Source organism: Trachypithecus francoisi, unplaced genomic scaffold, assembly GCF_009764315.1.
Source record: "Trachypithecus francoisi isolate TF-2019V2 unplaced genomic scaffold, Tfra_2.0 Lachesis_group8, whole genome shotgun sequence".
Taxonomy (NCBI): Eukaryota; Metazoa; Chordata; class Mammalia; order Primates; family Cercopithecidae; genus Trachypithecus; species Trachypithecus francoisi.
The window spans coordinates 73,317,683-73,337,879 of NW_022681473.1; the positions used below are offsets into that span (position 1 = coordinate 73,317,683).

The 20,197-nt window shown below is 40.7% G+C and overlaps 1 protein-coding gene across 11 annotated transcripts in view; it reads right to left on the reverse strand.

The window, feature by feature from the left end:
* The window catches only part of DLG2 (discs large MAGUK scaffold protein 2), a 1,315,102-nt gene that overhangs the window by 76,880 nt on the left and 1,218,025 nt on the right, over positions 1 to 20,197 (reverse strand). For all 11 annotated transcript variants that reach the window (XM_033207409.1, XM_033207408.1, XM_033207419.1 and 8 more), the window contains one exon: positions 7,732 to 7,908. In XM_033207409.1, coding sequence (XP_033063300.1) covers positions 7,732 to 7,908 — 177 coding nt within the window. The remainder of the gene's footprint in view (positions 1 to 7,731; positions 7,909 to 20,197) is intronic.

Below are 20,197 nucleotides of genomic sequence, written 5' to 3' on the forward strand. Positions count from 1 at the left end.
AAATAATGAGAAATGATAGTGGGGTGGAGAAGAGGGAAAGGCTTGAGAAATATTAGGAAAATAAAATTGGTTGGACTCTTTCCTGTTTGAAGGCCAGGGTTGAAAAAGAGGAAAATAATCTAAATATTTCCCTGATTCTTCTGAGCCCCTCCAGTTAGACATGATTGCTCCTTTCTGACTGGAACAGTCTCCATGTCAGCATTACATCTTGATTTCCTTGCGTTTACTTACATTTGCACTGCATATACAGGGTTGTATGTACCTTAAGGTGCAAGCCCACTTATCACTTGATGGTGTTTTATAGTAAGTCCTCAATAAATAATTGTCCAGCAAAAATAATATTCATTGCATTGTTTTAACATGACTTCTTGTTTAAATATTTCTAGCTTTAAATTCAAAGATGTGGGGGGAAAAGAGAAAGAAAAAACCTGAACGTACAGAAACGTAATGGTTTATAAAGTCTAAGCTATTCATAGATCAATAATTAACAGCATACTCCTTTCTAACTGAGAGCTCTTTTGTGTTCCCAGCTGAAACACAGTGAAGATCAGGGTTTCTATAGTTACAGAATGGAATTGCAGAATGTATTTATTTCAGTGTGAGAGTAGAATATCTGAGTGGAAACAGCTGAACAAAATTTTTCAAATCTAACGTCATATGTTAAAACAATGTGAGGCCGGGTGCGGTGGCTCACACCTGTAATCCCAGCACATTGGGAAGCTGAGGCAGGTGTGGATCACCTGAGGTCAGGAGTTCGAGACCAGCCTGGCCAACATGGTGAAACCCTGTCTCCACTAAAAATACAAAAAAAAAAAAAAAATTAGCCAGGTGTGTTGGCGGACACCTGTAATCCCAGCTATGTGGGAGGCTGAGGCAGGAGAGTCACTTGAACCCGGGAGGTGGAGGTTACAGTGAGCCTAGATCATGCCATTGCACTCTAGCCTGGGCGACAGAGCGAGACTTTGTCTCCCCCAAAAATAAATATAAATAAATAAATAAATAAATAAGAAGTAAAACAATGTGTTCCACCAAGAGTTTCTACTTGCACCAGACGCACAACCGTTGGGGAGAAAGCAAGATAGATTTTAGATAAGATAAGCTGCCAAGTGGAAAATGCTCACTGGTAAAATGCCTCCTTTGAGCTTCATCACTTCATTACCTTTTCTCGATTTTAATCTGAGTGCAAATGTAATTTACATTCGTCTCTTTGTATTCTTCTAAAACTGTTGTTAGGGTCCTAACTTTATTCTGGCTTCTTTGCATTAACTGGGCTAAAGTCAATGCTTTGGCATCATTCAGTGATGCCAAAATGACTGTAGTATGCAGAGAATACATGGTTATTTGATCAGGGTGTGCAAATAAATTCTGCATAAACCCACAGAACTCATACAGGTTCCAAACATACATAATGTTAGGAGGAACTCAGTATTCAACTCTCAGAACTGCTTAGACAGAGCATTCTAATATTGTCCCCTACCCTACAGCTCAACTCCATTTCCATGTTTATCTTTTTCAATTTTCTTGAGAAATGTCTCTATTAGGAAGATTTTAGTGGTTCATCCCTTAAATCTTAAAAAGTTTGCAAAGAATATTAAGTCAGCCAGACACACACACACAGACACACACAAATGTACACACACACATACACCCACCTACCATTTGCTATAGTTTATTATTAATCTTCAAACAGGTAATAGAGAAAGTAAAAAAAAAAAATTGAAGCCATACGGAGGTCATATACTTCCGGGTCACTCATGAAGGAAGTTGAAAAGCTTTGTTTCCCATTTAGGTTGAAAGTTTCATTAATAAGTGGAGCAGTACTGTATAATTATTAATAAAGTTCCTTTGCATTTACATCATCTCATTTGGTCCCCACACAACCTAATGATTTAGGTATTATCAATCTCATTTTATAATTGAAGAAACTGAGACTTGAAGCTTGCCAGATCAGAAAGTGGTAGAAACACAGCCTGAACATACATTCTCTAACAGCTAATTTCAGTGTCTGTCTATAGCCACTCAATTTGGGAGACAGCATTCAGGTACCTCCCAAACCTGGATGATCCAAATTCTCAATAAACGTGAGATTTTTGGATGCAGCTTCCACAGTTTGAAGGCACATACATATCCTTTGAAGTCTGGGCTGAGGTTTTTACAAATGATAACCAACGTACCCTTGCATCCCCATCTCCCTAATGTCCTGAATGCTATGAATATTATTAATTATTAAATAAGCCCCAACCAAATTTAAGCATACAATCATTGAGTTAGTAGCATACCACAAGAGGTTGACCTCAAAATTCAGAATAAATTTACTTTAAACACAGAAGTCTGCTTAGTTAAATCCCTATTTGAGTTGATCCGTCTCCTCAGCACACCAGCAACCCTAGTAGTGCATTCCCATCACAGAGGCTTGCATTACTGCCTTGGGGTTCTCTGCAAACCTCTTTCCTTAAGAGGGAGGCTATGTCTGTGGCTTATCTTCCTCATCTGCCTCAGCCCTTTCCTCTCTTCTAGCTCTTTCTGGGATGTATGTGAATGGTTTGCTGCTAAAATGAGACTTAAGTCTGGAAAATAGGGCTCTAAATAATGTGACGTATTTTTTTTTTCTGGCAACAAAACTCAAATTTTGAAAAATGGAAAGCAGCTATTATTGGAATGTACACTAAGTGTTAGAAACTGTGCTAAGGATTTCACCTATAATATCTATAATCCAGGGTCTGACATGAGCTGGGTACGTAGTAGTTGCTTAATGAGGCTTTGTTGAATGAGTAAATAAATGAACTCTCAAGGGGACTACTAGTTCTTTACCTAATTGTGAAAACCATTAGGCCAGGGAGTTTAAGTGAATTGCTGAACAACCAGTTTTCCCATAAAAAATGATTCGCCATTTCACAACTTACTTTCTTGGTAACAATCTAGGTAAAAGTTTAGCATCATTTTCTCTTATTGTTTTACTGAGTAAGACTTCTTTGGCTAATAAATATTAAGGTCCAAAGGCTTTCACCTAAAGAAATTGTGGACCACCTGAAGAGACAGATCAAATCTCAATGAGGACAACTGCCTTACTTTCCCACTCACACTTAGACTCAAGCAATTAATTAGATCGTTTGAGCAGAAATAATCCTCCCTGCCCAAGTCTCATCACTGACCAAAATACTGAAAACATAAATGGAATGGCAAAATTTGAGCAATCGATTCTGACATTTCATATCTCCAGAGAGCACCAAATGGCCATGCTTTAATAAGCCCAACTGTCTCCCTCTCCCTCTCTCCCATCTGGTATTTTTAGGTTCTGGCCAAACCCATAATTGGGTCAGGCTTGGAGCACTGGACAGTGGGAACATCATTTGTCCCTGGGAGTTCCTTTCCCTGTGCTCCACAGGCCCTGTTGGAGGGAGAATTAGAATGTCACTCACATTAGTGTCCACAGGCTTGCTGGGAAGGCTAGGTGAGCAAACTCTTATGTAATGCCAGCCATAAGGTGCCATCTGAGAGCCCAAGTGACCCATCACTGGGGAACAATGAATAGACACTTGGCTTAAGAGACCATGGGACAGCTGGGAGCAGTGGCTTATGCCTGTAATTCCAGCATTTTGGGAGGCTGAGGTGGGCGGATCACCAGAGGTCAAGAGTTTGAGACCAGCCTGGTCAATATGGTGAAATCTCGTCTCTCCTAAAAGTACAAAAATTAGCTGGGTATGGTGGCGGGTGCCTGTAATCCCAGCTACTCAGGAGGATGAGGCAGAAGAATAGCTTGAACCCAGGAGGTGGAGGTTGCAGTGAGCTGGGATTGTATTGTACTCCGTCTCAAAAAAAAAAAAAAAAAAAAAAAAAAAACAGGCGAAAGACCATGAAACAAAATCCAGCTTCACCTCTTACACACGATGTAATCTCAGAAAAGTGATTCTATGCTAAGAGTCCAGATATTAAAGTCACACAAGTCTGGGTTTGAAATCTGCCTCTTCCAACTTACCAGGTCCATAACTTAGGGTGGTCCTCAACCTCTTAGGATTTCAGATTTTGTGTTGATACAATTAGAATAGTAGCGCAGACTTCAAAAATTTATAATGAATGCTAAATGAGATAATATAAGAAAATTGTTTAGCACAATGTCTGATCTATAGTAAGAACTCACTATACAATAGGCTGCTACTAAGATGATTATGATAATGCTGCCCATGGTGTCACTTCTCATTACTGGTCCCAATTCCCTTACCTGTAAAAAGGAAGTAATACAGGTACCCTATTTCAGATGCTCGCTGCCAAAGTCAGTCCCTTTATGCCAGGTGGGAGCAAGACATGGACTTCCAATTTCCCCTCTTAAGAGACCCTGAAATGTGGGCCACCAGACTTGAGCGCTGAAGGGCCAAGAAGAGCCCCAAACCTTTGCAATTGCTCATAGAGACATCAGAAAGGCATGTGTTTGAATCCAGGCTTAGCCCCCTGCTGCCACTGTAATTTTGGCAGGCTACTTAAATTGCCTGACTTTCTATTTCCTTACTTGGCATATGCTCCTAGGGTAGTGTTCCTGGTGTAGTGTAAAGCCATCTGGCTTTGTTATCAAAGAGACTGGTGTTTGGTCAGTGGCTGGCTGTATATTTTTGGGTAAGTTACTTGCCTTCTCTGATCCTCAGTTTGCTTATGAGGTTTTTGTGAAGATTAAGTTGAAATCACATATTCGAAAACAACTGGTGCAATACATAATCAGTGCTGTTATCAGATGGAATTCACTCTCTGTCTGCTGCCGTTTCACTTTCCTGGCCTTTACAAGATAGCTCGCATTGCCCTAATCACAGAGTAGCTGTGCCACAGTTACATGTTGGTCCCACAAGTGATGGGCTCCAGGCAGTGGAGCCACAAGTGATGGGCTCCAGTACGTGGCACTCAGATGCTGCCCAAGCAATGCTTGCTGAATTGAATTTTGCCAGCTCCTATTTTTGTACCTTTGCGGGGCAAGATTGCATATGTCTTAAGTGCAATTCTGCAGCATGGATTCAAATTCCAGTTCTACCACTTACTACACGGGCAATTTCAGGCATATTAATGAACCGCTCTGTGCCTCAATCTCCTCATTTGTAAAATAAGGATAATAATAGCAACTTACTCATAGGGTTCGAATGAGGTTTAAATAAATTAATAATTGTAAAGGGCTTACAACAGTGTCTAGTGTGCAATAGGAATGTTTTGTTAAATAAAATTTATTCACCATCTTCAGAAAAAAGGAGGGGGAAGGTGATAATATTCATACTTTTCATCTCATGGTTTCATTTGGGATGATTAAATGACATTATCAATAGAGAAACACTTTTGTAAATGGCATAAAGTCAAACACTGATATTATCCATTATGAGATTTAAAAAATTTCCAGATGAGTGCTACTAGGTAAATTATACTCAGGAAACAGGCTAGAAAGAAATTAATGATTGAAAAATAACATTAACCTAATAAATGTAGGTTTTAAATTGCATTACAATAAGTACATGAGTACTCTTTGTGGGGTAGAATTATAAGTGATTTTTATTTTCTTTATGTTTTTCTAGATGTTCCCACCTTTCTACAATAAAAGGTATTACTTTTACAAATACTTAAAGCAATAAAAGTAACTATTTTGAAAATAATTAAAATCCTAAAAAGAAAATTTGGCAGAAATTTATTTACAGCTATAAATTATATGAATATATATATTATATAATATATATTATATATATGAGGTGAGCTACTGTACCCTTCATAAAAAGTAGAATGTAAATAAACATCAACATTGCAGTCACTAATTAAACTTATTTTCCAGGTCAGCTATACTCTGGTTGTTAAGATGGTTCTCTTCCAAAATAAGAGAGAAATAGCTAATTCAAGAATGATTACCAGCAGGTGGAAAATTATTTCAGGAGGAATAGCATTGAGAATGTTCTTCTGGAGAAAAATGATGCGCTAATTGAACAAACAAATGACTTGATAAGATTGGTTAGAATCATAGAACCTCAGGGCTGGAAAGAACCAGAAAATTGTATAGTTCAACTCCTGTATCCAAAGTTTGAATTCCTTTATCTATCTTCCCAGATAGCCCATGCCATCTTTAGGCAGCTCCAACTAATGAAAGGATTTCTTTAAAATGAGTTGACATCTATTCCCACATAGCTTTCCTTCATCCACCTCATTTCTATCTTTGGGGCCATAATTCAACAAGATGGCTCCTTCTTCTAGAGAACAGCTCTTCAGACAGCTCAAAATAATTAAATCAAAGCAAACCAAAAGGCACTTTGTCTTGACTTTCTTTTATTTGAAGTAAATGGAAATGGAGAGACCCAGAATATAAACAAGCCAGTGCTGAGTCAATGTTTAAACATATAACCTTTCGGAAAACACACACAGCCATTCTACAGTCAGAATGCCCTGGCAAAGCAATGTCAAGCAATTATCCAGGAGCCAAGAGGCTTAAAGAAACCCAGAGAATTCTGCTGGTGGGAGAGCTATAGGCACTGGCATAGGGGAGGGAGAGGCTCCCTGGAATTTCAGCTCCTTCACTGTGACTCCTCCTGGCTAAAGGTAAGAGAACAGCTGAGGACCACTGAGCCCTATTTTTCCATGTCTCATTCTTCCCCAGGCTGTATGACCACAGGCAGAGAGAAGAGAATATCAGCTGTCTCGGGAGCACAAATATCCCACAGAGTTATTCTGAGGTTTAAGTCCCATCTTCCCACTGTGGTTTTTACTAGCCCAATCACTTGATGTGTAGCAGCACTTAAAGATCCAGCTTCACTGGGAATATTTTACAGAGGCGTTTTGGGTGTTTGGAGATGAGGATCAAAGCCCTTTGAGAAATCTGCAGCTTGAGAAAAGTTAGTGCCTGCTTTTATTAAGCATCATTCCTGACTGATTTTGTACTATATCTAGTCTCTGGGATAGAGCCAATTTCTGTTTCTTGGACATCTTGGTGCCAAAGGGACATTTGTGAGAAGGAAAGTTCCTGTCTGGTGATGGATCCGCTGGGACAGATTAAGGAGTTGGCTGTTCTGAAGCACATTTCTGCTTTTCAAAAGCAGAGTTGAAGAAACGCTTGGAAGAGAAAGCATGATACTCTTGATTTAGGAAACACTTCCACAGAACTAAATATCTGGGTAGCTATTGGAAGTTGTGAGGTGGGGAACAAGAATAAAGAAAACAGTAAAAAAAAAGAAAAAAGAAATTGTAAACCCAGTCAGTACTTAGACCTCACCAGATGTTTGACAGCTCATATCCCAAGCATCTGAATTTGAGATGAAGGTTTTCCATTTTTTTCCACCAATATTTGGTGATATTACATAGCCAGGACCTTAGCCTAGTAAATTGCCTACTTCATTTGCCTTCAACTTGACCTTTCTATAAAATTCATTGGTAAATGTTGAACCTCTGGATATAAATGGGCTGAATTTGTAAGTCAGCATATAAGCTGATAGGCACAAGTTTGCACATGCACACGCTGGTGAAAGTTTTAGGAACACAGTGTAAGCCGATTCTCTTTCTTCCTTTATTTCTTGTCACAGTCACCAATTTTGGTAAAACCCTAATATAGGAGAAAGAGGATTTTTAATTCATGTCACCTGTCACCACTGACAATTTTCCTGCGGATTGACTATCCCATTTAAATAAATTTAATTTTGTGAACAATTTCTCCCACCTTCTTCTTCCTTCATCTCCACTCCCTGGATAGCTGAAAAGCAAATATTCTGCTACAAAAGGCATTCTTACCTCCGTTTGCTGGGGATGACCCCCATCTCCTCACTGTCTCCCTCCAGCATGACTCTCCTGGCTTGCCACCACTCATCATCAGAGGCATTGATAACGTGGAGAATATCTCCATATTTAAAACTAAGTCCTTGACTTGGAAGCCCACTGTCCTTGCTCTTGTCGTAGTCAAACATGGCTCTGGAGGAAAGGACAAAAGAGGACACTGTTAGGAATCTCTGTCAGCACAGATTTAGGAGTTGTGGTTTCAAATGTTCACTCTTGCTCTGAGAACCCATCATCACGTGGTATCAACTCCCGGGATGATTCCCTGGATCACAGTCCACACTCTCACTGCTCGGGCAACACACTAAAGTTAGCTCTTGCTTCTTCTTGGAGGTTACAGGGGCAGCCTATAGATCCTCAAAACAGATCTGCTTCTTTTCTTGGAGACCATCAGATGTTAGAAGGTGATAATAGAAGATGAGGAAGGCAGTTTACTACCTAATTGAGATTTTTTCCCCTCGTATTACAATCAAATTTTAAAATTACTAAAAAAGTAAAATAATAAAGAGAAATATGGCTATCCTTCTAAATGAAGCATTTTGTACTGTAAACAAATCATCTCAGATGTATCAGCCTGTAGAACTGTTTCTTTCGTAATGGGAAAAAACAGTAACAAATGTCCACCCATTGAGTAGGTGATCCCTCTACTCAATGAAATATTGGACCACCACTGCAACTGGATGAAGAGGTTAATGCAATCACCTGAATACATGCATAAAATGCAGTAAATTAAAAAATGTATGCATATGTATGGGTATGGCTAGATAAAAGTCATATAAACAGCACAACAAATCTTTCTGCTTCCATATAATGCCGAGCTTACCTCATCATGGCAATTATCTCTGAATTACAATTCTTGCTTTCTGTATCATGCTGCCCTCACTAAAAAGCATTTGCTAAGCATTTGTTAAGGCCAATGCACTGTAATATGTATGAGTGGCAGCATGAAGGAGGTGGAATCAGAATCAAAATGATGAACAAGACCTTAGAAACTAGCTGTCATCTTTAAAAGGTGAACATTTGCCACCACTCCTGTATTGTACACATCCTGCTGTATATCCCATTTTCAAAAATCACCACCACACACATACAGCATATGACTTTCCCAGAGAAGCAGATTTCACTACCTGTCCGTGTATTCCCCTTTGATTTCATTCTAAGAATTTCCTTAGAGTATAACTACTATGTATGCAAAACTAGCAAGATCTGGGGAACAGATTTTTCTAAAAATCTGTTTTATTTTAGATTTTTCCACACTGAGGACCAAGTGTGGTTTTCTTCTTCTTTCTTTGCCCATCAAAGAAATGTCACATCTGCTGCCATGACAACAAGAAAGAGCTGAAGACAGCATCTAGAGCTCTTAAACACAGCAGGAAAAGTATAATTACTTGCAACATAGTCCCTTCTTTCATTAACACTGTCTCCCAAAGATGGAATTTGGAGAGGGTTTCTTGGTCCAAGCTCCTGGAATGAAACATTTGCACCTTGACCACCTCTGCCAAAGGCTCAGACAAAGCCCCAGTCAGGAACGGGGAGCTGTGGAAAGACCAACACCCACTCCTGAAGCTATCACTTCTCTGATTCTGTGATGTGACATACATTAGTTAACATTCTTGAGCCACAGGTTTTTTGATGCAAAATTAGTCTAATAACAACACTCACCTAGAATTACTGTGATCCTTAATGAAATAACACATATGCAGCACTAAGCCTATAGTATGTGCAGTCTAGTGTAGTACAGTGTGGTTATGAATATGGACTACTGGGTCCATGTCCTGCTCCTACTATGTCCTAGTCTTACAGCTAGTCAGCTGGGCAAGTTACTTAGTCTCTTTTAGGCTTCAGTTTCCTCATATACAACATAGTGATAATGATGACAATGATGATAACAATACCTCCATTACTGAGTTGCTGTATAGGTAAAATGTTACATAAGGTAATATACATACAAAGTATGGACAAATGGACCTGGCACACAATGACAAATAGTAAGCATGAACTGATGTTTTTATTATTATCTCCCTTTTTCCTTCTAGGTAGATGCTAATACAAACCTTTTCTTTAGATTCTACTCTGTGCGAAAAGGAGTTAACGTAGCAGGCCTGAGACTGCTGTTCTTGCTTGTAAGGATGGCCCTTGGCTGACATCTGGGAAGTTAGACTTTGGGAGAGTTCCCACCATTTTCTCATAAGAATGGCTTACTGGGCCTAAACTGTTTGTACAAACAATATCATTTATGCTGAACACCTGCTTTCTTTCTGGGAGTCTGATATTATGGTATGTGCTAGGCAGAGGCTGCCTACGTGACCAGCCCCCAGTAAACCTGGACATTGAGTCTCTAATAAGATTCCCTGGTAGACAACATTTTGCACCTGTTGTTGAAATTTGTTGCTGGAAGAATTAGGCACTTCCTGTGTGACACCACTGAGAGAGTACTCTCGGAAACTTGCAGCTAATTTTTTCCAGACTTTGTCCTCTGCTCCTGCTCCCTTACCTGACATTGTTTGGTATCTTTTTGCGGTAATAAATCATAATCATGAGCATGATCATGCTGAGTCCTGTGAACTATCCCAGTGAGTCATCAACCTGAGAGTTGTCTTGGGGAACCCCAACACATGCTCTATAGATTGCAAAGCATTTTCACACAAGTTACCTTGTTGTGACTCAATCAGTTGCTGTGAAGAAGGTATGACAGACATAGTACTATCCTCCCAACTTTTTTTTTTGTTGTTGTTAAAAGATGAGGGACAGATCTACTGGGGCCCACTGACTAACTCCAGAATATATACAGCTCAGTGGCAGCAACCTAGGACCAGATCTTGGGTCTCCAGATCCAAGTCTAGTTCAGCGCTCTTCACCTTGCCGCCTCATTCAACCTGGGAGGTGGTGATGATAAGGTGTTGAAGATGATAACCATGATGGCTACTACTACTTATGCCCTTATTAGGTGGTCTGGAACTTTGTAGTCATTGTCTTATTTGATGTCACAGCAACCCTAAAGGTAACAATTAGTATCCCCAGTTTATAGATGAAGGAAGGAGGCTCAGGAAGTTAAGGAGCCTGGCCCAGGTCACACAAACACACGTGGTGGAGGTTGAATATAAAATGAGGTGTATCTGACTCCAAATTCTGTTTTCTTGGCCATTTTATTACATGGCTGAATTTCCCCGCTTGTTGACCTCTGGCCACGTTCACAGTCTAGCAGTGCCAAAGACTTTTAGTCTTCCCTTCAGGGCTGATAACCACTTCTTCCCTAAATTCCTGAAACTCCCTTACTGCTCAGTCCTTGTCCAAGTATTTCTTATCCCCAAAGTCCTTGAACTGCTGGCCTGACTCTAGGCTCCCTCTGGATGTAAACTATGGGAAGTTGAGGTAGAGAAACCATCAGAAAGGCTGACAAGTAGTAGCCAAGAAGGCAGGCTCTGGAGCCAGACTGCCTAGGTTTGCAATTTTTTAACTATGTGATCTTAGGCAAGTTACTTAACCCCTCTGGGCCTCAGCTTTTCTTAACTGTAAAACTGGCATAAATAATAACACCATCTGTCTCAAAAGAGTTATGGTGAGGATTAAATGAAATAATATATGCAAAGTATTGTAACCCTAGCCTGGCACTAGTGAGGGCTCAATAAATGTAAGATATTATTATAATAACTGTTATTCTGAAAAACATATTATAATTTGAATCACGGGGTCTGTGTGCCAATTGTGCCACTTAAAAGCTGTTTTCTGGACTATGCATAAAGACATCTAAAATATCTCTGTATCCTCAGGACCTAGTAGGGTGCCGAACCCAAAGTAGATCCTCAATACAGGTGTGTGAAAATGTTTCAGGTGGCTTTCGAAAGCCCTTCTTCTCTCACGTCTCTGCATTCCCATTTGAAGTGGGAGTGGGGACTATTCCTGGAGTTTCCTACTAGGTCAGGCATTCACTCGCCTGTGCTCTTCTATTCCTGAGAGTCCTTAAGGGGAACTTTCCCACTCCTGCTGTTAGATGCAGGTGTCCTTCCTAAGGAGCTCAGCAACAGGCTCTTTCCACGAGCTCTATTGATCTTGGACAATCTGCCCCTCTAGGATTACATTTATTCAGACTTGGCAGGTCCCTAAAACCAAGCAGCTGACACATTTCAGCAGCTTCTGGCTCCTTTGGATATTAATGGATCCTCACATCTGGGAAAAATGCTACAGTGCCCCATCACCTAATTTAACAAGCGATAAGCTGTTTTTAATTTGCTTTATGTACTAATTCATCACAGCAACTTTTATAAAATGCCATTAAGACTCACACTTTCCATCCAGGGTGCTTTTAACAAGTCCATTAGACAAGTAGAATTGGACATGAATAATGTAATAACTCTCCTATCCCTCCTGCCCCTCCTGAATTTCAGTGTGTGGTGGCCCCTTGCCAACTGGGGAAGTCTAGTAAAGGAAAAGTGAAGCAGCTGCTCATCCTCATGACTGTGCAATATGGCTGTGAGATACCTGGGTACCCTACTAAAATAGTGCTTTTCAGGTGTTGCACAATGCAGTAAGCATTTTATATTCATTGTCTCACTCAATTTATTGGGTAGGCAACATAGCATATGGATTATATCCCAGGCTTCCAAGACAGAGAAGACCTGGGTTTATGTCCCAGTTCTGCCATTCTTAGCTGTATAATTTGGGCATGTTACCTAACCTCTTAGATAACCACTTTACCATAGATGGGTGTTCTCTCATTTAGGAAATGCAGATAGTAATGGCACTAACGCAAAAGGGTGCTGTGGAGATATGACAATGGGATGATACATGTAAAATATCCAACACAAATGAGTTCCACTTTGTTATTATTTCTGACAACAATTCTGCCATGTAAGCATTTTTATTCTCATAAAGAAAATGAGATATAAAGAGGTGAAATGAAAATAAGATAGTAAGTAGCAGAACAAGGATTAAAATATAGATAGATGTGTTGCCGGGTGTGGTGGCTCAAGCCTGTAATCCCAGCACTTTGGGAGGCTGAGACGGGAGGATTTACGAGGTCAGGAGATTGACACCATCCTGGCTAACACGGTGAAACCCCATCTCTACTAAAAAATACAAAAAACTAGCCGGGCGAGGTGGCGGGCGCCTGTAGTCCCAGCTACTCTGGAGGCTGAGGCAGGAGAATGGCGTAAACCCGGGAGGCAGAGCTTGCAGTGAGCTGAGATCCGGCCACTGCACTCCAGCCTGGGCGACAGAGCGAAACTCCATCTCAAAAAAATAAATAAATAAATAAAATAAAATAAAATAAAATATAGATAGATGTGTCTCACTCAAAAGCTCACGTTCCTAATCTTAGAATTCTTGGAATTCCTGATAAGAAATGTTGTACTTAGATCTTATACCTAAGGATTTCATGATTTGATGGTAACACTTATAGTGATACTATGGACTAGCCTGCAAAAAAGACGCATGAGTAGTTTATAGAGGACACATTCAGTTCTCACAGCTATCCTGCAATGCATATATTAGCCCTATATTATAGAAAAGGAAATACAGACTTGGATAATTTAAGCAACATGTTCAGTGTCATGCCGGTTATCAAGTGATGAGGCAAGACTCAAATCCTGTCTGCTTCTAAGACCTATGAATTTCCTGCTATACCAACCTCTATGCTCTTTTGCAAGCAACTCTTTCCAGCTCAAAACACTCACACTCTCCACTTGGGCTTAGATTGAGGTAATATTTAACAATCATGGACCTTAAAAGTATTGGTGTTTACTATGTATACCAGGGAATTTAGTTTTGGCTGTACCACTTTAAAGCTAGGATAGCAGTGAATGATGAGGATGGAGAGACAGTATCACTAAGAGTAGGAAAAATTATTTGATGTGTTTCACAGTTAACAAGGATATGGTAGGAGAAATAATATCCTTAACTCACTCTCCCAAAATGTCCACACTTTAATTCTCAGAGTTTATGAATATTTTATCTTATATAGTAAAAGGGACTTGGAGATGTGATTAAGGTTAAGGATCTTGAGAGGGGGAGATTGTCCAGGATTATCTGGGTGGACCCAATCAAATTGCATGAATCTTTAGAAGTGGAAGAGGAAGACAAAAAGAGTAGATCAGAGAGATGTGACTTGGGAAGGACTTGACCCACCACTGCTGGCTTCAAAGTTAGGGGAAGAGGACCACAAGCCAAGGAAATGGTAGCCTTCATAAACTGCAAATGGTTATTAGGTTACAGCCATCAAGAAAACAGGCACCAATGAGAGGTGGTTCCAAGATGGCCAAACAGGAACAGCTCGAGTCTACAGTTCCCAGTGTGAGCAGAAGACAGGTGATTTCTGCATTTCCAATTGAGGTACCGGGTTCATCTCACTGGGGTGTGTCAGACAGTGGGTGTAGGACAGAGGGTGCAGCCCACTGAGCGAGAGCTGAAGCAGGGCGAGGCATTGCCTCACCCAGGAAGTGCAAGGGGGAAGGGAATTCCCTTTCCCAGCTGAGGGAAACCGTGACACACAGCACCTGGAAAACCGGGTCACTCCCACCCTAACACTGGGCTTTTCCAAGGGTCTTAGCAAAGGGCACACCAGGAGATTATATCCCGCGCCTGACTCAGTGGGTCTCACGCCCACAGGGCCTCCCTCATTGCTAGCACAGCAGTCTGAGATCTAACTACAAGGCGGCAGTGAAGCTGGGGGAGGGCACCCGCCATTGCTGAGGCTTGAGTAGGTACACAAAGCGGGCCAGGAAGCTTGAACTGGGTGGAGCCCACCGCAGCTCAGGGAAGCTTGCCTGCCTCTCTGTAGACCCCACCTCTGGGGACAGGGCATAGCCAAACAAAAGGCAACAGAAACCTCTGCAGATTTAAATGTCCCTGTCTGACAGCTTTGAAGAGAGTAGTGGCTCTCCCAGCACGGAGTTTGATATCTGAGAACAGAAAGACTGCCTCCTCAAGTGGGACCCTGACCCACGAGTAGCCTAACTGGGAGGCAACCCCCAGTAGGGGCAGACTAACACTTCACACGGCCAGGCACCCCTCTGAGACGAAGCTTCCAGAGGAATGATCAGGCAGCAACATTTGCTGTGAGTAATATTCACTCTTCTGCAGCCTCGGCTGCTGATACCCAGGCAAACAGGGTCTGGAGTGGACCTCTAGCAAACTCCAACACACCTGCAGCTGAGGGTCCTGGCTGTTAGAAGGAAAACTAACAAAGAGAAAGGAAAAGCGTCAACATCAACAAAAAGAACATCCACATCAAAACCCCATCTGTAGGTCACCATCATCAAATACCAAAGGTAGATAAAACCACAAAGATGGGGAAAAAACAGAACAGAAAAGCTGAAAATTCTAAAAATCAGAGTGTCTCTCCCCCTCCAAAGGAATGCAGCTCCTTGCCAGCAACAGAACAAAGCTGGATGCAGAATGACTTTGACGAGTTGAGAGAAGAAGGCTTCACACGATCAAACCTCTCCGAGCTAAAGAAGGAAGTTCGAACCCATCGAACTTGAAAACCTTGAAAAGTGATTAGACGAATGGCTAACTAGAATAACCAACATAGACAAGTCCTTAAATGACCTGATAGAGTTGAAAACCATGGTACCAGAACTATGAGACAAATGCACAAGCTTCAGAAACCAATTCGATCACCTGGAAGAAAGGGTATCAGTGATTAAAGATCAAATGAATGAAATAAAGTGAGAAGAGAAGTTTAGAGATAAAAGAGTAAAAAGAAACAAAAAAAGCCTCCAAGAAATATGGAACTAGGTGAAAAGACCAAATCTATGTCTGATTGGTTTACCTGAAAGTGACGGGGAGAATGGAACCAAGGTAGAAAACACTCTGCAGGGTATTATCCAGGAGAACTTCTCCAACCTAGCAAGGCAGGCCAACATTCAAATTCAAGACATACAGAGAATGCCACAAAGATATTCCTCGAGAAGAACAACTCCAAGACACATAATTATCAGACTCACCAAAGTTGAAATGAAGGAAAAAATGCTAAGGGCAGCCAGAGAGAAAGGTCTGGTTATCCACAAAGGGAAGTCCATCAGACTAACAGCAGATCTCTCGGCAGAAACTCTACAAGCCAGAAGAGAGTGGGGGCCAATATTCAACATTCTTAAAGAAAAGAATTTTCAACCCAGAATTTCATATCCAGCCAAACTAAGTTTCATCAGTGAAGGAGAAATAAAATTTTTTACAGACAAGCAAATGTTGAGAGATTTTGTCACAACTAGGCCTGCCCTACCAGAGCTTCTGAAGGAAGCACTAAAAACAACTGGTACCAGCCACTGCAAAAATATGGCAAAATGTAAAGACCATCGATGCTAGGAAGAAACTGCATCAACTAACAAGCAAAATAATCAGCTAACGTCATAATGACAGGATCAAATTCACACATAACAATGTTAACCATAAATGTAAATGGGCTAAATGCTCTAATTAAAAGACACAGACTGGCAAATTGGATAAAGAATCAAGACGCATCAGTGTGCTGTATTCAGGAGACCCATCTCATGTGTAGAGACACACATAGGCTCAAAATAAAGGGATGAGGGAGATCTACCAAGCAAATGGAAAACAAAAAAAGGCAGGGGTTGCAAATCTTAATCTCTGATAAAACAGACTTTAAACCAACAAAGATCAAAAGAGACAAAGAGGCCATTACATGATGGTAAAAGGATCAATTCAACAAGAAGAGCTAACTATCATAAAGATATATGCACCCAATACAGGAGCACCCAGATTCATAAAGCAAGTCCTTAGAGACTTACAAAGAGACTTAGACTCCCACACAATAATAATGGGAGACTTTAACACCCCACTGTCAACATTAGACAGATCGACGAGACAGAAAGTTAACAATGATACCCAGGAATTGAACTCAGCTTTGCACCAAGTGGACTTAATAGACATCTACAGAAATCTCCACCCCAAATCAACAGAATATACATTCTTCCCAGCACCACATCACACTTTATTATTATTATTATATTATTATTATTATACTTTAAGTTCTAGGGTACATGTGCATAACTTGCAGGTTTGTTACATATGTATACTTGTGCCATGTTGGTGTGCTGCACCCATCAACTCGTCATTTACATCAGGTATAACTCCCAATGCAATCCCTCTCCCCTCCCCCCTCCCCATGATAGGCCCCGGTGTGTGATGTTCCCCTTCCCGAGTCCAAGTGATCTCATTGTTCAGTTCCTACCTATGAGTGAGAACATGCGGTGTTTGGTTTTCTGTTTTTGTGATACTTTGCTGAGAATGATGGTTTCCAGCTGCATCCATGTCCCTACAAAGGACACAAACTCATCCTTTTTTATGGCTGCATGGTATTCCATGGTGTATATGTGCCACATTTTCTTAATCCAGTCTGTCACTGATGGACATTTGGGTTGATTCCAAGTCTTTGCTATTGTGAATAGTGCCGCAATAAACATACGTGTGCATGTGTCTTTATAGCAGCATGATTTATGATTCTTTGGGTATATACCCAGTAATGGGATGGCTGGGTCATATGGGACATCTAGTTCTAGATCCTTGAGGAATCGCCATACTGTTTTCCATAATGGTTGAACTAGTTTACAATCCCACCAACAGTATAAAAGTGTTCCTATTTCTCCACATCATCTCCAGCACCTGTTGTTTCCTGACTTTTTAATGATCGCCATTCTATCTGGTGTAAGATGGTATCTCATTGTGGTTTTGATTTGCATTTCTCTGATGGCCAGTGATGATGAGCATTTTTTCATGTGTTTGTTGGCTATATGAATGTCTTCTTTTGAGAAATGTCTGTTCATATCCTTTGCCCACTTTTTGATGGGGTTGTTTGTTTTTTTCTTGTAAATTTGTTTGAGTTCTTTGTAGATTCTGGATATTAGCCCTTTGTCAGATGAGTAGATTGCAAAAATTTTCTCCCATTCTGTAGGTTGCCTGTTCACTCTGATGGTAGTTTCTTTTGCTGTGCAGAAGCTCTTTAGTTTAATCATATCCCATTTGTCAATTTTGGCCTTTGCTGCCGTTGCTTTTGGTGTTTTAGACATGAAGTCCTTGCCCATGCCTATGTCCTGAATGGTACTACCTAGGTTTTCTTCTAGGGTTTTTATTTTTATTTTTTTTTTTATTTTTTATTTTTTATTTTTTTTTTTGAGACGGAGTCTTGCTCTGTCGCCCGGGCTGGAGTGCAGTGGCCGGATCTCAGCTCACTGCAAGCTCTGCCTCCCGAGCTTCTCCGCCATTTTCCTGCCTCAGCCTCCCGAGTAGCTGGGACTACAGGCGCCCGCCACCTCGCCCGGCTAGTTTTTTGTATTTTTTAGTAGAGACGGGGTTTCACCGTGTTCGCCAGGATGGTCTCGATCTCCTGACCTCGTGATTCGCCCGTCTCGGCCTCCCACAGTGCTGGGATTACAGGCTTGAGCCACCGCGCCCGGCCTCTTCTAGGGTTTTTATAGTATTAGGTCTAACATTTAAGTCTCTAGTCCATCTTGAATTAATTTTTGTATAAGGAGTAAGGAAAGGATCCAGTTTCAGCTTTCTACTTATGGCTAGCCAATTTTCCCAGCACCATTTATTAAATAGGGAATCCTTTCCCCATTTCTTGTTTCTCTCAGGTTTGTCAAAGATCAGATATCTGTAGATGTGTGGTATTATTTCTGAGGACTCTGTTCTGTTCCATTGGTCTGTATCTCTGTTTTGGTACCAGTACCATGCTGTTTTGGTGACTGTAGCCTTGTAGTATAGTTTGAAGTCAGGTGGCGTGATGCCTCCAGCTTTGTTCTTTTGACTTAGGATTGTCTTGGCAATGTGTGCTCTTTTTTGGTTCCATATGAACTTTAAAGCAGTTTTTTCCAATTATGTGAAGAAACTCATTGGTAGCTTGATGGGGATGGCATTGAATCTATAAATAACCTTGGGCAGTATGGCCATTTTCATGATACTGATTCTTCCTATCCATGAGCATGGTATGTTCTTCCATTTGTTTGTGTCCTCTTTTATTTCACTGAGCAGTGGTTTGTAGTTCTCCTTGAAGAGGTCCTTTACATCCCTTGTAAGTTGGATTCCTAGGTATTTGATTCTCTTTGAAGCAATTGTGAATGGAAGTTGATTCCTGATTTGGCTCTCTGTTTGTCTGTTATTGGTGTATAAGAATGCTTGTGATTTTTGCACATTAATTTTGTATCCTGAGACTATGCTGAAGTTGCTTATCAGCTTAAGGAGATTTTGGGCTGAGATAATGGGGTTTTCTAAATATACAATCATGTCATCTGCAAACAGGGACAATTTGACTTCTTCTTTTCCTAGCTGAATACCCTTGATTTCTTTCACTTGCCTGATTGCCCTAGCCTGAACTGCCAACACTATGTTGAATAGGAGTGGTGAGAGAGGGCATCCCAGTCTTGTGCCAGTTTTCAAAGGGAATTTTTCCAGTTTTTTCCCATTCAGTATGATATTGGCTGTGGGCTTGTCATAAATAGCTCTTATGATTTTGAGGTACGTTCCATCAATACCTAATTTATTGAGCGTCTTTAGCATGAAGGGCTGTTGAATTTTGTCAAAGGCCTTTTCTGCATCTATTGAGATAATCATGTGGTTCTTGTCTTTGGTTCTGTTTATATTATGGATTACGTTTATTGATTTGCATATGTTGAACCAGCCTTGAATCCCAGGGATGAAGCCCACTTGATCATGGTGGATAAGCTCTTTGATGTGCTGCTGAATCCGGTTTGCCAGTATTTTATTGAGGATTTTTGCATCGATGTTCATCAGGGATATTGGTCTAAAATTCTCTTTTTTTGCTGTGTCTCTGCCAGGCTTTCTTATGAGGACGATGTTGGCCTCATAAAATGAGTTAGGGAGGATTCCCTCTTTTTCTATTGATTGGAATAGTTTCAGAAGGAATGGTAGCAGCTCCTCCTTGTACCTCTGGTAGCATTCGGCTGTGAATCCATCTGGTCCTGCACTTTTTTTGGTTGGTAGGCTATTAATTATTGTCTCTATTTCAGAGTCTGTTATTGGTCTATTCAGGGATTCCAACTTCTTCCTGGTTTAGTCTTGGGAGGGTGTATATGTCCAGGAATTTATCCATTTCTTCTCGGTTTTCTAGTTTATTTGCATAGAGGTGTTTATAGTATTCTCTGATGGTAGTTTGTATTTCTGTGGGGTCGGTGGTGATATCCCCTTTATCATTTTTTATTGCGTCTATTTGATTCTTCTCTCTTTTCTTCTTTATTAGTCTTGCTAGCGGTCTGTCAATTTTGTTGATCTTTTCAAAAAACCAACTCCTGGATTCCTTGATTTTTTGGAGGGTTTTTTATGTCTCTATCTCCTTCAGTTCTGCTCTGATCTTAGTTATTTCTTGCCTTCTGCTAGCTTTTGAATGTGTTTGCTCTTGCTTCTCTAGTTCTTTTAAATGTGATGTTAGAGTGTCAATTTAGATCTTTCCAGC